General features: G+C 42.8%; 1 protein-coding gene across 1 annotated transcript in view; it reads left to right on the plus strand.

Moving 5' to 3' along the window:
• Nucleotides 1-15,751, plus strand: part of DOCK10 (dedicator of cytokinesis 10) — a 142,271-nt gene that overhangs the window by 119,566 nt on the left and 6,954 nt on the right. The window contains exons 40-52 of the mRNA XM_059479113.1: nucleotides 278-402; nucleotides 792-904; nucleotides 1,659-1,796; nucleotides 3,304-3,486; nucleotides 4,035-4,145; nucleotides 5,453-5,668; nucleotides 6,343-6,400; nucleotides 6,727-6,825; nucleotides 8,402-8,508; nucleotides 8,977-9,099; nucleotides 10,017-10,130; nucleotides 14,959-15,105; nucleotides 15,431-15,641. Of these exons, the coding sequence (XP_059335096.1) occupies nucleotides 278-402; nucleotides 792-904; nucleotides 1,659-1,796; nucleotides 3,304-3,486; nucleotides 4,035-4,145; nucleotides 5,453-5,668; nucleotides 6,343-6,400; nucleotides 6,727-6,825; nucleotides 8,402-8,508; nucleotides 8,977-9,099; nucleotides 10,017-10,130; nucleotides 14,959-15,105; nucleotides 15,431-15,641 (1,745 nt within the window). The remainder of the gene's footprint in view (nucleotides 1-277; nucleotides 403-791; nucleotides 905-1,658; nucleotides 1,797-3,303; nucleotides 3,487-4,034; nucleotides 4,146-5,452; nucleotides 5,669-6,342; nucleotides 6,401-6,726; nucleotides 6,826-8,401; nucleotides 8,509-8,976; nucleotides 9,100-10,016; nucleotides 10,131-14,958; nucleotides 15,106-15,430; nucleotides 15,642-15,751) is intronic.

The following is a 15,751-nucleotide window of genomic DNA, read 5'->3' on the forward strand; positions in this document are numbered from 1 at the left end:
CCCAAAGACAGTTTTCTAAACATCAGCCCGAAAAAGCTGATGCTTTTTTTTTCAGTGCTTAATGGAAGTTTTGTCCCCTATGATTTCAAGAAATCACAGCACATGTTTGTTTTGTCCACCTCACTGACTTCCTTAATCTTTGTTTCTCTGAAGAATTTTGCTTCATTTTGTTTATTAGCCATTGAGAAGCATTGCATAGAACTGACATGGAAAATTCTGAATAGGCACAGTAGTTTTATTCTTTTTTCCTGATCTTAATGATACCTTTCAATTGCAGGATGCATTCTACTTCAAGTCATGATGGCCACAAGCACCACAGATCTCAAACATTACCAATAATCCGGAGCAAAAATGCATTTTCTAACCCCAAACTCTTGCAGATGATAGAGAGTAGCACAGCAAGTAAGTACAGAAATTATTTACTTCCCTCTGGAATCGTGTGGAATTTAGATCAGGCTCTATACAGACCTTCTTCTTGACCAGAGGCTCTTAAAATTATGAGATTGGAGTCATCTATCCCACTTCCCAATTAGGTTTCTTCCCTCCTTTGAGGATGAACAGAAACAGTGAGAGGATGTACTCACATCACTGGTGCAGCTGGTGAGAGTTGACTCAAATTTCCTCCCCTTTCATCTCCTATGAGCAGTTTTCTTCAAAATACAACTTTGGTTAAAAGTGCAGTTAGGACCCCATCTCTGCTGTGATGAGACTTAAGGACCAGATTTCAGAATTAAATCATCCTTAATGACACTCAGAAGATTGTTTTTAATCTTTCTTTTTTTATGCTGCAGGCACCTCCAATGAAACAGACATTGTTCAGTATGTAGACACAGAGGCAAACATTGCTACAGAAGTTTCCCTCATAATTCTTGACCTGTTGTGTCTTTACACTCTGAATCACCAGGTATGTTTGCTGGTTTTCTTTCCTGCTTGAACTGGTGGGATATGGGGTGAAAGGAAGGCCTGGGGGAGCAGGCACACAGAAAACCTGAAATGTCTGAGACAGCAGAATAGGGAAATAACACATGCCAGTCCTCAGTGAAGGTCTTTTAAAAGGGCATTGGTTCATAGTACCCAAACTGTTCTGAATAGAAAGAGGTGGAAGAGGAACATCCTACATATTCAGGGCTATATACAACCCTGCTCTGCTTGGAAGTGTCTTGCATTTAGTATTACATCACCTTCTCTGAACCATGCTTGTCCCACTTGATTTCAGTGATTTTCAACCACAGATTTCCAACCTCCTTATTATCTCTATCTCTGCAAGTCAGCAGGTGAATGCTCTGCCTCCTTAAAAATCGCTCAGATTGCTTCAGCAAGCCCAGATAACTTGATGAAGGTCTGACAGCCACAATACAGCAAACAGCTCCTTTTACATTTTAGTGTTCCTTCTCTGTCAGCCTAACCCTTAAATATAGTGTATACAATCTGTGACTAGTACAGGCATAGCAAATACATGAATAGTACAGGCATAGCAAAGTGCTTTTCTTGAAAAACTGCCAGAGTCTGCAGCAGGCTGGGAAAGCATCACCTGCAGAAATTTTACCTTGAAAAAAGCATCACTAGAGAAGGCACTCCCAGGTAATGTCCAGCAGATCCTTCTCCTGTTTATTCACTCTAATAACCACAATGTCCTGTCTTGTCTGTGAACTTTTCAGAGGCAGCTCCAGCAATCTGACTGCCAGAATGTGTTGATGAAGAAGGTCTTTGACACACACATGCTCTTTTTGCAAATCAACCAGTCAGCAGCAGCTCTCAAACACGTCTTTGCTGCTCTCCGGCTGTTTGTGGGCAAGGTAACTCTGGGTTTATTCATGCCTGGCAATGTGTTACAGCAAGTACAGCTTGGGGACAACTGGACACTTGGCAAGAGTTCTGAATGTACTTTATTAATACTTATTCCTGACAAAGACAGTCTGATTTATCGCTGATTAAAAGAAGTTCACAATGTCTGAAAAAACACTTCTGTTCTGAAATTGAAAAATTTGTTAAGAGGGTGAAAGTTTTAATGTAAGTAGATGAGTGATGTCCAGCTCTGTGGTTTATCCATTGCCTTTCCTGCTTTTACCACCTATGGAAGAAAGCTTGAAACCCTGGAGGTCTGTGGTCTTTGTGGCAGATACCTGGTTTGCAGAATGCACCAGTGAATGGTTCTTGCTGTCCTCAGAGGAACCAGCAGGAGAGTATTCCATTCATTTCACCAAAAGTTCATCCACACTAATCCAGTTCTACAAATACCTGGTTTTAAACACAGGAAAGAGTATGGATATGTGTCAAACTGTTTCTTTGCTTGCCTTGCATTTGTGTAAATTGGCATGGTCAATTAGGCACTTGGTGGCAGCTGCCAAGGCTGCACAATTTCCAAGTCTCAGAGCTAGATGAGATCCTCTGGAAACCAACCAGAATGCAGGGCTCACATAACAATTGCTCTGGGGAAGTGACAATAAGCAAGGCTGGCCTGGGTTCCTAAGTGTTTCTACGACACACAAGAGTGTAGCTGAGTTTACAGCATGTGGCCTCCCTGTGGTTGTTGTCTCAGGGGAAAGAAGAGGAAATCATGCTTCTCCCAGTAGTGCAGCTGGAGGACATGGGGGAAATATGAAGTAAACCATCCACAGACAGCTTTAAATGACATCCCAGACAGCTGGGAATAGAAGAACTCTATGCAATGGGGAAAATGAATAAAAATCCAGAATTGCCCTTCTCGTTTATCCTGTAGCTTTTGGGATTGAATTCTCCCTTCATGGTTCTGTGGGAGCAGGGATCTGTTGTGGTTCCTGCAGCAGAACCCCTCAGGCAGTAATTAAGATCTGTAGCCCATGTGTGCATTTCCACCTCTCCTCCCTCATTCTGTTACATTCACCCTGCTGCTGACAGTGGGTATGGTTTGGAGAACCCTCCTCTCTTGTCCCCTGCTCTTCAACCCCTTGACCTCTGGAAGTTCACTGACCTTGCTCTCAAAGTATTTTCCTTCTCTGAACAGCTTTAATTCCTGTGAAGAACTCCCCCTGCTTTTCCTGGTTAGCTGTTGTGCATTTCTGGCAGATTCCTTGCTGCTTGCTGTGTGCCAGCTGCTCTCTGGGCTTCCTAGAGGCCACTTTGATGGCATACAGTGTTTGCAGGAAAATCTGAGTATAGCTCTTAATTAATCTTCATTTGAGTGTGGGATTATGCTTGGTTTAAACCCTGGTATGAAAAACTGTGGCAGAGTTACTGAAAGGTTAAAAAAAAATTGTTAACTCAGAGTAATTTCACCAAGACCTGAGAGTAGTACTAAACATGTTCACACATTTTTTTCAATAGTTCCCATCAGCATTCTTTCAAGGACAAGCAGATCTCTGTGGTTCCCTCTGCTATGAAATCCTGAAGTGCTGCAACCATAGGTCACGTTCAACTCAGACAGAAGCATCTGCTCTTCTTTATTTTTTCATGAGGAAGAACTTTGAATTTAACAAGCAGAAATCAATAGTCAGGTCCCATCTACAGGTAAGTGAAGTGTGAGATCAATATTTAACTGATGTGCATTAGTGTTTATCATTATTATTTTTTTATGCATTGAAGCAAGGCAATCCTTTTGCAGTCCTCAGACAGGCAATTCTCTGTGGCAGCTTGATTTTCCTGCCAAGTCTGAAGTTGGACTGGATTCTCTGCTGTTCTTGTGCTGCTCAGCTCTGCTCCAGGGAGAGACAGCAGCTGTGAGTGTACCTGCGTTGCCAGATTAATGGCTATTCTTGACTCACGTGTTGCTTGCAGCAGTTGGAGCACAGCTGATGAAGGAACTAAACAGAATCTGACAGTACAGGAACAGACGTGTAAAGTAATAACATATTTACACTGCAAAATGTGAGCAACTACAAAATTTTGAAAGATACTCACAGTCCTTGCCTTTGCACATTTTACCTTCATAAGGCAGGTATGAAATTACACTGTATGAAATTACAAGTACATCGAGTCATACTAAAACAGGGGTTAAAAACTCTTGTGAAACTCTTGATTTCTTTGCTAATTGCATCCTGTGTTTGCTCCCTGTGCAGCTCATCAAGGCAGTGAGCCAGCTGATAGCGGATGCGGGGATTGGCGGATCTCGATTTCAGCATTCGCTCGCAATTATAAATAATTTTGCTAATGGAGACAAGCAGATGAAAGTAAGAAACATTTTTTGTCAATCACTCCCTCTTGCAAAAGGTCAACAATTTCACAGGAGCAAGTGTTTCAGTAAATAAAATTGTTGCCTCTATTAGCCAGTGATTTATGCATTCATAGTGTGCCTTTCTCAGGCAGTCTGAAGTTCATGAAGGTGTTGTTGTGACTCTGAAGCTGAATAACTGAAAATAATATTTAAACAAAAATATTTTTATTTGAAAATTATATTAACAAACCACTTTTAGTCTACAATTCCTTCCTTTCCTCTGTTCACTAAATGTCTAGCAAAATCAAGCACAACAGTTGGGTTTTGTAAGACCTTGCTAGCTCACTGAAGATAGACTTGGTTCTTAGACAAGTTACCATTGCTATTATAGTTATTGTCTGTACAAAAATTGTTGAAAAATTATTCTGGTTTTTAATTTTTACAATTCTTGTCCAAACACATATCAATGTGCATTTTCAGTTTTATACTTTGGGGGTGTTGTTCTTCTCTGAAGGTGACTTTAGGGTATTTCCACAGAGACTAATAATAAAGTTAGCATAAGAAAGTTGGTAGATAGTTAGCAGAAGTAATTCAGTGTGTTATCTGATAAGATGTCATTACAATTCTATTTGTTTTTGAAGTCCAGCTTTGATTTCACAGCACTACAGACAGTCACACTGATTCAGTGACTTGCTTATCTCTGTGTGACATAGAGGAGGGAGTATTTAATTTCATTTACTTTTTCTGAATGTTTTGCTTTTAAACAAAAAAAAGGATGGAATTAAGTTTGAAAACAAATGTGTTTCACTGCTTGTCTGAAAAAGAAAATCTGAAGCACTGAGCTAAGAGAACAGCTGGTGTGAGTAATATAAGGACTCTGTTTTAATCTAGCACAGTGTGAGAAGGTCAGGAGCCAGACTTGTGCTTTATTCCCATGGTGAAACATGCTGGGAGTGTAGTTAAGCAGGACTATCTATAGCACATGGTGCTGTTGCTCAGAGGGAAGTGTGCAAGGATCCAGTTCTGGACCCAGTAAGCAATTGAGGAGCACCTGTTCCAGTTCCCTGACTTCAGCAGGGCTATTGCACATGGCAGTGGAACTGGTGACTGACTTGGGCCATCTTACAGTGCTGTGAGACATCAGGAAAAAGCACCCAGGGTTTGTGTGCAATGTGTGCCTGCTCTGGGACTGTGACTGCTCCAAAACCTGCCCAGCTAGGGAGGGGATGGAGGCCCTCTGTAAGCAGAACTTTGTCTTGTTTGGGGCTGCAGCATGGGGCTCTGTGGATGGTTTCAGTGATGCATTGCTTATCTTTCCCAAAGAACGTTAATTTCCCAGCAGAGGTGAAGGATCTGACCAAGCGCATCAGGACGGTTCTGATGGCCACAGCTCAGATGAAGGAGCACGAGAAGGACCCTGAGATGCTGGTGGACCTGCAGTACAGCCTGGCCAATTCCTATGCCAGCACCCCTGAGCTACGCAGGACGTGGCTCGAAAGCATGGCCAAGATTCATGCAAGAAATGGAGATTTGTCAGAGGTAATGTGAATAAATTAATAGGAAATCCATCTGTCTTTAGGCTGAGCTGTTCTGATGAAAGAGCTTGGGAACACTGACAGCAGTAGTGAGTTAAAGGAATCATACAGTGTCTCTCATATATTGGAAATCAGAGGAGTTGAGGTTCGAAAACACCTGGGGATGTGATCTGCTTATCTCAGCTTGCCTGACCGTGAGTGCCTGATACATGCTGGAGCAAGACCTGAAACTGTCTGACAGGGAAGCTGAGGGCAGTGTCACTCTGCTGCCTACCCCTAACAGGCATGGTAGCTGTGGTGTAGAGGAGGTCATGGGCAGTGAGTAACCCATAGAAAGGATTTTCTTCTCCCACGATGGCCCAGGAGAGGAGCTTTGCTTATAAGGTGCTGTCATGTTCATCAAAGACTAAATGGGTGATGCAAAATTCCACTACATAACGCAGGAATACCTTATTTACTAAGTCATCTTAATGGTTTCTTGAGAAAATCCATGCATTTATTGTGAAATTTACACTTGAGGAGGATTTCATCATTTAATCCTTTATTTTCTTTGATTACTTTTGTCTTCCCTTTTCTGCCTCATGATTTGGCAGTGCTGAAAGTAAATGCTCCTTATCACATGTATGTTGTAATTCTGGGAACTTTAACATATCCATATATGTTGCTCTCTCATTACAGGCTGCTATGTGCTATATTCATATTGCTGCTCTCATTGCAGAGTACCTGAAGAGAAAAGGTAAGATCAACATATCCAAAACCAACTGTATATCCATAGATATTATTACTCAAAATAATTTTTTGCTATCCTGCTTTCCTTCCTTATATATAAAGTATTCTTAAAACAGCTTGAATTCTTCCCAATGTTTTATTTTTGAAATATATCATAAATCCTAGTCTTAATCTGGAACAGTGAAAGTGTATTTTGTGTAAGGAGGTTTAGTTAAATGTTTAGCAAGCTAGTGCTAATGGAGAATGCTTCACTTGTCAGTCTGTTGTTATTAAATATGCATGTATTAACACATACCAGTAGCAGTATACTAATACCATCTTACAATATCATAGGTTACTGGAAAATGGAAAAGATTTGTACCTCACGTATGCTCCTGGAAGATGCTCAAGTCTCTGATAGTAATGTGTTACTAACAACTCACAATGGAGGAAGTGAGTGCTCTAACCATGCCTGTTTGTGGGTCAAATAACATGATTAGGAGATCAAACTGCTGGTTTCCAACTGATCTGGAAAAATATCAACCAAATCAAACTTGTTTCTAGTGCATGTTGAAGGCTGTTATAGAAAACGATGTTGGAAACATCATGAGTTCCTTTGCTGATGCTCTTTGGCTGATTTGATGGATTGCTCAGAATGTCTCTGGTTATGGGCTTTTGCAGCAGGAAAATCCCTCTTGGGTCAATTGGTGTTTAGCATGCAAATCCATGTCCAATTCCTTGGCTGTCCAAAGCTGGGAGGGCAGGGGGGTGGAATTAATATCTGGTTGTCCATATGTAACTTAGTATAGATAAAGGGGGTTTTTTTAAATCTATGATGCTTATTTAAAAATAAAGTGCAGGCTTATATTTTTTAATGCTTCTATGCCAATGGTTATTTAGTTTATAATATCTGTATTTCATAGTAATTCTCAGCATGAGATATTTTAGTAATTTCCACAAAGAGCAATTTCCAGGGTCAAGGGCAAATATCTAGGGAAGAGAAAACATGGAAAGACTGTAGTCCTTCAGTACATTTGGAAGTGTCTGTGGACAAGATGAAAAAATGCATCCTGTTAGAAGGAAGCTTTCTGTGAAGAGCAATAGTTGTGGGGCAGTTCAGCAGTGGTAAAAGAATTTGTCTGAATAAAGATTATAGTGGCTGGAGTGAAGAACCTGGATGATTTTAAACCTGTACTTAAACAGTTTTCAAAACTTGAGAGAGAATGGAGACTCCCATCTCAGTGACTATGGCTTAGCTTTTTTAATTGAGCCATAGTAGAATTTTCCTACTGTTAAATTAAGCATGGGCTTTGTCAGGAGTTTGTCACTTCCCCTGGCAGCTTTACCTTCTCCACTCCAGAGCAGTGGTAAAATCCTTGCAGGGCAGATCCTTGCTGACCTGTAAAGTGTGATGCCTGTGCAAGTTGTTTCTGCTGCAGCCACGGTACTGAAGGCCTCAGCTTAGCAAATACTTGATTTAAGCTCAGTTTTATTGCTTATGAGCCTTTCCATCCGCAGCTGGAGCCACCAGCCATAGCTTTCTGCAGGGGAGTCCCTTGGCTGTGACTGCTGAGCCAGGCAGGACAGGAAAGCCACTGCCAGTGTCCTGGAGCCGCCTCTCCTGGGATGAGCAGTCCTGGGGACTGACAGGGGGGACACCTGCAGGTTCCCCAAGTGTGAGTTGTGTCACCTCAGCCTGCCAGGGTCATTCCTGTGCACAAAGGAGTGTTGCACATGCAGCTTTGCCAGGGCTGCCTGCACTTAGAGCTCAGGAACCAAAGTGCCAAAGAGAGGAATAACACTGCATCAGGAGAATGCTGGCATTCCCCTTTGCCTGGAGAAGTGAATTTATATCAATGAGGAAAATGTGGAATAGTCTTATAAATTCCATCAGCTCCATTTGTGCTTCTCATTACTTGGGCTGCAAAAGAAATTAACTCATCAGCTCTGTTTTAATGGCATCTAGTAACTTCTTGAAGTATCTGGTCACTGAGTCATTAACAGCCTTTCTTGTGACTTGCACTTCAAGGCTTGTTTTCCATGGGATGGCCTGCTTTTCTGAGCATCACCCCCAACATTAAAGAAGAAGGTGCTATGAAGGAAGACTCTGGGATGCAAGATACTCCCTATAATGAGGTCAGCAATGTTAACATTTATATACCTGTTCTGTATTAACAGAATGTTGTTTCTAGTGGAATCCTGTGCATGTTGCAGCAAATTAGAGTGAGTGTACTCGGGCAGTGTTAAAAGGCACACAGCTTTTGAGTGAAACGTCGCAGCTGTTGCAGTGATGTTTAGCTAAGGAGAGCATAAAGTACCAGAGCTGAACGTCAGGGCAGGGGAAGGCCATGAAGCAAACCCATTATTCTGCATGAGATGTCAACTATTCAAGTATTTTCATGTTACTGTTATTTCAGGATTTTTTTTACTAAAGAAGAGCCATGTCACCAATACTTGATTAAACATTGTGCAATTGCAATAAACTTTAATATAAAAGTTCCAGAATAAAAATGAAGTAGTGTGTATGTGCTTTTGCTGCATTGCTATTAATTAAATGCCACCAGCTGTCAAGTCACTGAACTATTTGCGTTTGTGAAATTGCAGAATATCCTTGTGGAACAGCTGGAGTTGTGTGTTGACTACCTCTGGAAATCTGAGAGATATGAGCTTATTGCTGAGGTCAACAAGCCCATCATTGCTGTTTGTGAAAAGCAGAGGGACTTTAAAGTAAGTGGGTGTTTGGTTTGGGTCTTTTCAATTATCCTAAGGCAACAGTAAAGATCAAAACCTTTAGGGAAAAAATGTGCTTTCTTTAAAAGGAATGTTTTCTTTCTTCCTGTCTGTAATTCCTCCTTTTAATGTTTTGTGCTGTGAGAAAATAAAAACATTTTTGTCTTTCCTGCCTCTTTTCAGCATCAATGCAGCAGTAACTGTAAAAAAACTTTCAAATAAACATCTTTTCTTAGCCAGCGGCTATGATTTTTTACATGGGTTTTAAACCAAGAGCATATTTGCATTGCATTTAAGTTCAGAAAATGCTGACAAATTGCATGATTTCTTCACAATTTCAGGGTTTCTTAGTTTCTTATTTACTTGGCAATTTCAATACATAATGGATAGCCAGATGATAATTGCATTTACTGATTTTTCTGGGGTTAAATTGAAAGAGACACAAAGTGGTAGGTAGCAATAGGCTGTATGTTAAGGAAGCAGATATTCAGATGTTAGCTGAAATTTTGGTTCACTATCCTGAGAAAGTGCTGTTCAGCGGTAACTGTGGAAAGCACGTCTTTGTGTGGGGCTGGGAGCTGACTGGGGTAGTTGGCACCTTGTTCTCACCTGCACAAACAGCACTTGTGTTCTCTGCCCCCTTGGCAGGTCAGCAGCACTGTCTGGTGGTGGGATGGTTCTCTGTGAGCCTGCACACAAAGGCTCCACTGGCACAAAACCCCCAGAAGATGACACAAGTGTTGCAGTGAATTTTTAATGACTGCTAACAGGTTAAACTGTCCCCTTAGCACTTCCAGCCGTCTTTGCAAAGGTTTGGGAAGCCAGCTAAGGCAAGCACAGCTGTGCAGAGCTGTGGTGGCATTTCCCAAGGTGCTGGCATGCCCTCACCTCCCTCTGTCTGTCTGTCCATGCAGAAACTGTCTGACCTGTACTACGACATCCACCGCTCCTACCTGAAGGTTGCAGAGGTGGTGAACTCTGAGAAACGCCTCTTTGGCAGATACTACAGGGTGGCATTTTATGGGCAGGTAAGTGAGCCTGGGCTCTTCTGTCCCCACAGTCACATTTCAGACCTGTTCCTGAGAGAGTTCAGGGAAGCACTTGGTGGTGAATCCCAGGGTAAAGCTGCCTCATGGGTCAGACTCCCAGCAGGATTCTAGTCAGCAGAGAGCACCCCATTGCCTCTGTGCAAACCACTGCTGTGGATTTAGGGTGTATTAGAGACCAGACTTCTGTGTCAGCTTTAGTTCTTGACTTCATAAAGCAAAGCTGAGACTGGGGCAGGGCAGGTTTTTCAAGCTACAACATAAGTAGAACCAGATAAGGCATCTTTGATAAATGGCACTCTCCTCCAACAGATCTCAAAGCAGAGCAGTATTTGCAGTAGATGCTTTGTTGTGTTTTTCACTGACTGCCTTTTGCTTCCAGGCTACCTCTGGTTCTGTGCAATGTACTGTAGAGTAGCATTATTCCCTCTGCTGTGCTTCAGCACCCTTGAAGCATTATTTTGTGCTTTCTTCCACCACAAACCAGTGTAGCAATCCAGCATGTTCCTTTTAGTCCTGGTTTTGGCAAGCATAAAATTTCCTGTGCTCTAAAATATAAAGTGTGTAAACAACAGATTGATGTGAATCATTCTGTTTGCTAATTAGATTTTAATGCAGAAATTTGCTCTTTTCTCCTTTTGATCTTATTCAAGGCTGTGGTAAGTCTAGTTCTGTTGCATGTTTTGTTTAATTCTCCTCACACATCCTTCATCCTTCCCTCTACTGTTAATTGACATTAATTTTCCTGTGCTCTCGATTCTTTGGTTCATGGCAGATAAAATAACATTGCTGCATTCATTGTTGCATCCTGCAAACTAACTTTTGTTTGTTCAGTTACCTGAACTACTGAGTTATACCTGTCATCATGTTGTGTGTGCACTGTGGGGCCCAATGCTGCTTCATCTCATCTCAATGGAAGCTCCTCCCAGCTCCACTGGGAGTGGGATTGGAGCCCCTCTTCCTCTGTTGCATTTCCTGGGGTAGCATTAATGCTGTTTGAATGCAAGCCTGCTTTGCTGGCCTGCACTGCAGCTCCCAAGGGCAGGGCTGCTGGGTCAGTCTGAGCTCATGGCAGTGGCCACTGGAGCACTCTGGGCAGGTCATGGCCATGGCCAAGGTCCTGGCAGTCCCTGTAGGAGCAAGCAAATGAAATTCAGGGGGAATGGCAGGTCCTGGCTCTCTGGACAGATTAGCAAAGCTGAATTTGCCAAATGCAAGGAGCTGCACCTGAGGAAGGGCAGAGTTTTCCTTATGCCTGGCCTTCCTCAAAATGACAGCAGTGCTCTCCTAGAGCCAGTGGCTCTCCCGCGGGGTAATTTAGCTACAGCACTTCTGGGTTAGCATCTCTGTAACAGTGCAATGACTTCCCAGGTGCCAGTGCCACAAGGACAACTTCATTTAAACAGCTTTAGTGCTCTAAAGGGTATGACTGTGTCACAGCTGTGTCTTCCTCTGTCTGTTCCCCCCAGTCATGGGCTCTAAAGGCAACAGGCATTGCTTTCCCCTTGCCCTTTGCAGGAGAGATGAGATGTGGCTGCTGTTCCTTAACTGAAACAAAAGCTGCAGGGAAAGCAGATTAAAGAACAAAAGATTAATACTGGGAGGGAGAATACTGGGGGTTCTTAGTGGAGGAAGATCGGCTGCTGCACCTGAAAACTGTTCTTCATGCAAAGGCAGAATTTGGTTACTGCATTGCTTCAGGGACCCTGTGCAGGGATGGTTTGAATTAATATGATCCTCAGGGGGGACACAGTCATCTGTTTTCACCAGCAAGATTTGTTTCCCAGCTCAGGGAGCTGGATCTCAGGGCAGCTGCTGGTTTAGACTGCACTTTCTGTTAAAGGCCTTTGATGACAATGTCTCATTGCACCCCCAAGTGACCACTCTAGCCAGTGCATATGAGTTTACTCACAGATGAGTGTTTGAGAAATCAGTATTTTTCTTGAATTAAGAGCCAAAAAAATCCTGATAAATGTACTGAATACCTGAGAACTCATATTGTGCTGATAAGCAAAGACATTCAAGAGCTGTTTTTCAGAGCAGTGTCAGGCAAAGGCAGAGCTGGGGTTTGTTCTGCTGTGTGTACAAGGAGCTGGAGAAGCTGGAGGGCAGAGTTTCACAGTGATTACAATCACTTACTGTGGGGTGAGACAGGGAAAGAACCATTAGATGCCAATTCCTGGCAGGTCAAGCAGAAGGCTTTACCTCAGCACCTTTCACCAAAGGGCAGAGAAAAGTCTGTGAGCTCCAAGGCTGTGTCTGGAGGGGTGTGAGGATGAGGAAGGGCCTTATCAGAGCTCCCACAGTGATAGGCCTGGCTCAAAACTTGTCTCTCAGAGCATCAGAGCTCAGTGGAAACCAGTAACCTGCTGTTCAGGGGTCATGTGCCTTCCATCACCATCAGCTGCTCCCTGTCACAATTTTCATCTGTGAGGCTGCATTGTCCTTGCAGGACCAAACCAGCCAGGATGGAAATAATCCAGGGAAATGCATTGATAATGTAACCTTGGCTGCTTAATATTTTAAAATCCTGAAATTGGAGGATATTTGGCTTCTGAAAAGTATTTAATCTTACTTTTAATAGTCTTTGCCAGACATATAGCATATGGCAGACATGATTATTTATAGCTCACAGTTAACTTCTGCTTGTCACTTGTCAGCTGTAGGGAATATGTCCTTAAATGATGTCTCTTGCATTAGAGATAAGACTAAATCTGTTAGTTTTTTGTTTTCAGGTATTTTTTTTAAGTAAAACAATTAACAGAGATATCATCTCAGTGTGCCATGCAGCATCAGCAGAGATTTGGCACTTACATGTAAGCACTCTGTTCCAGCATACACAGAATCAGGGTTTAAGAGCATAAACTACATTCTAGCTTGTTATGTGATCATTTTGGAAAACAGGAGGGATTTTGTTGAAAACACTGAATAGTAACAGAAAGCAGATATCTTTTGACAGAAACAGTACATAGTAGTATGTTTAAGTATGATTGCATCAAACTGATGGAGTTTTGCCACATAAAGCAGTTTTGATTCAATGGAAACAAGATCAGAAACCAGATTATGATCCTGTAGATATTTTCTCAGTGTAATCAATAGGAAGTCAATTGCCTGCCCAGCTCAACAGATGTTTGTAGGATAGCAGCTTTGGAGCTTTAGTTTTTTTCTCTAATTACCTGTGAATGTCTTCATATGCCTATGGAATTTAATTGATAATGTTGTTAAAAATCATGCAATGTTAGAAGGTTCCTGTGAGACTGAAGAAGATGCTGTCAGATGAGCTGCTCTTGCAGCTATTAGTTATTGGTTTCCAGTAATGTGCACAGCACTCCTGACACTTGCCAAATTCAAAGACAATTTTATTGCCCCTTGTCCTCACTGGAGGAGAAGCCAGAGATACACATATTTGTTAATCCCCATTGAAATAAATCTTGGGGGGTCCTAAAGAAGCAATGAAATTCATAGCTTATTTTATTTTAATTCTGTTTGGTTTTGGTGAAGATTTGCCTAATCAATAATTTTAGAGGGCAAAGTTGAAACACTTCCAGATAAAAAAGCTGGATTTTGCATGAGTACCTTCTGAATAGATTTTGGAGATATCTCTTGCCTTCATTAATTTCTGCTTCTCTGTTTTTCTGCAGATAGCAGTTTGCTTAGGCTTATTGTAGAATTGGCAATCCAAGCCACATCATGTGAAGTCCAAAGGGCCTTGGGTCTGACATCACTAGTGCTGTCTGCCTTTCCCCCTCTCCCTGCAGCTTCAGGTGTTTTCCTCTGGCTCACTGTGCACTAAGGTGAAAAGAGGAGGCTGTGAGTGTAGCTGCAGTGGTGCCCATCACCAACTGCACATGACACCCCGGGAGGGGGCTGGTGCCGACCATGGCACTGGGACAAATGCAGTCCTTGTTAAAGGGGCACCTCCTGCTTTCTGCCCAGCTGGGAGAGTGCTCCTGCAGCGCTGATGTACATGTTCATCTTGGGGCAGCTGTGTCTCACCTGCAGGTGATGCAATGCTCTGTTAACTTTCAGAGGTGTGTATTTCTTCTGAAGCCTGACAGATTCATGTTCAGCTCTTAGTGGACCCTTTTATTCAAGCTCTGCCAAGTCCATCCAGTGTATTAAATAATGACCTAACAAGACTGTACCTTTGTTGCAAAGGAACACGGTCTGTGCGTCTATTTGTTGTTTTTCTTTCTCTCTTCAAACGTGAATAATTTGCTAATTGTCTCTGCAAGTGCTGCAGTTCTATGTGGCCTTTCAAGGTGCCCACCAGAGTTTCTCTTCAGCTGCCCTGAGGAGATGCAGGCTGGTTCCCAGGTGCTCCAATGCCAAGGCCATGGGCAGCAGTGCCCAGCTGTGCCTGCACACGTGGCTCCCAGAGGATGCTCTGGAGGTGACATGCTGCACACAACCCAGCTGGCTTAGTGTCTAGCAAACAGCTGTTAATTGAACCAAATTATTAAGATTTAAAGAATTTTTAATTCTAGTTTTTAATCCATGAGGGTTTTTTTCATCGTACACACATCATCATTTTCAAGAAAGGCCTTTAACTTTTTAAGCTGCTCAGTCTCTTAAGTGAATAAATCTTTTCCTGGGTAACTTTGGAGATTGCAGACCAGTATAAACAGTGACCTCTGGGCACATGTCTGCTAGGAGTGGACAGAGGTAAGCTTTTCACTTAGGTGCTGGAAGGGGCCTGCTGGACGCCCTGGTGGGTATACAGGCAACTTTGATTCCTGATGTAAGCACCTCATTTAGGTTTGGCCATGGCTGTTATATTCACTGTATCCTTTTGTTCCTTTCTAAACAGGGCTTTTTTGAAGAAGAGGAAGGTAAAGAGTATATCTATAAAGAGCCCAAATTAACTGGCTTGTCTGAGATCTCTCAAAGGCTGATGAAACTTTATGCAGACAAGTTTGGAATAGATAACGTGAAGATCATCCAGGATTCCAACAAGGTATGAAAGACGTGTGGTTTTGCACAAGGGACAGACCTGAGTGCATGGTGCAAGATGAGCAAGCAGATGTTTGCTGCAGTGCAGAAGCAGGTTGTTTCCTGTCTCGTTTAGCTCTCATCCATTTTTGCCAATGGCTATTGTCAAAGGTGCCACTCTTCTTAGGGAACTCTTGGTAAAATGCCCTTGTATCCATCCATGATCTGAATGTTACATTTGGAAGTCTCAGTTTTCATCGGTATGGCCATAAATAAATAAACACATCAAAAATGTTATGGATGCCTTGGGAGCTCATCACACTTAACATAATTTTATTGTTTTCCTGCAGGTGAACCCCAAAGACCTGGACCCCAAATACGCCTACATCCAGGTGACCTACGTGACCCCTTTCTTTGAGGAGAAGGAGGCCGAGGAGCGCAGGACGGACTTTGAGATGCACCACAACATCAACCGCTTCGTGTTCGAGACGCCCTTCACGCTCTCGGGCAAGAAGCACGGCGGGGTGGAGGAGCAGTGCAAGAGGCGCACCATCCTCACCAGTACGTCTGCTCCCCTGCTCCACCCCGCCTTGCCCAGCCCACAGGGGCAGCTCAAGGGCCAGGGGTCCATCACTGGCTCTCTGCCATGCCTGGCTCCTGCTTCCAGCTCT

This window comes from Ammospiza nelsoni, chromosome 10, assembly GCF_027579445.1.
Source record: "Ammospiza nelsoni isolate bAmmNel1 chromosome 10, bAmmNel1.pri, whole genome shotgun sequence".
In the NCBI taxonomy this organism is placed as follows: domain Eukaryota; kingdom Metazoa; phylum Chordata; class Aves; order Passeriformes; family Passerellidae; genus Ammospiza; species Ammospiza nelsoni.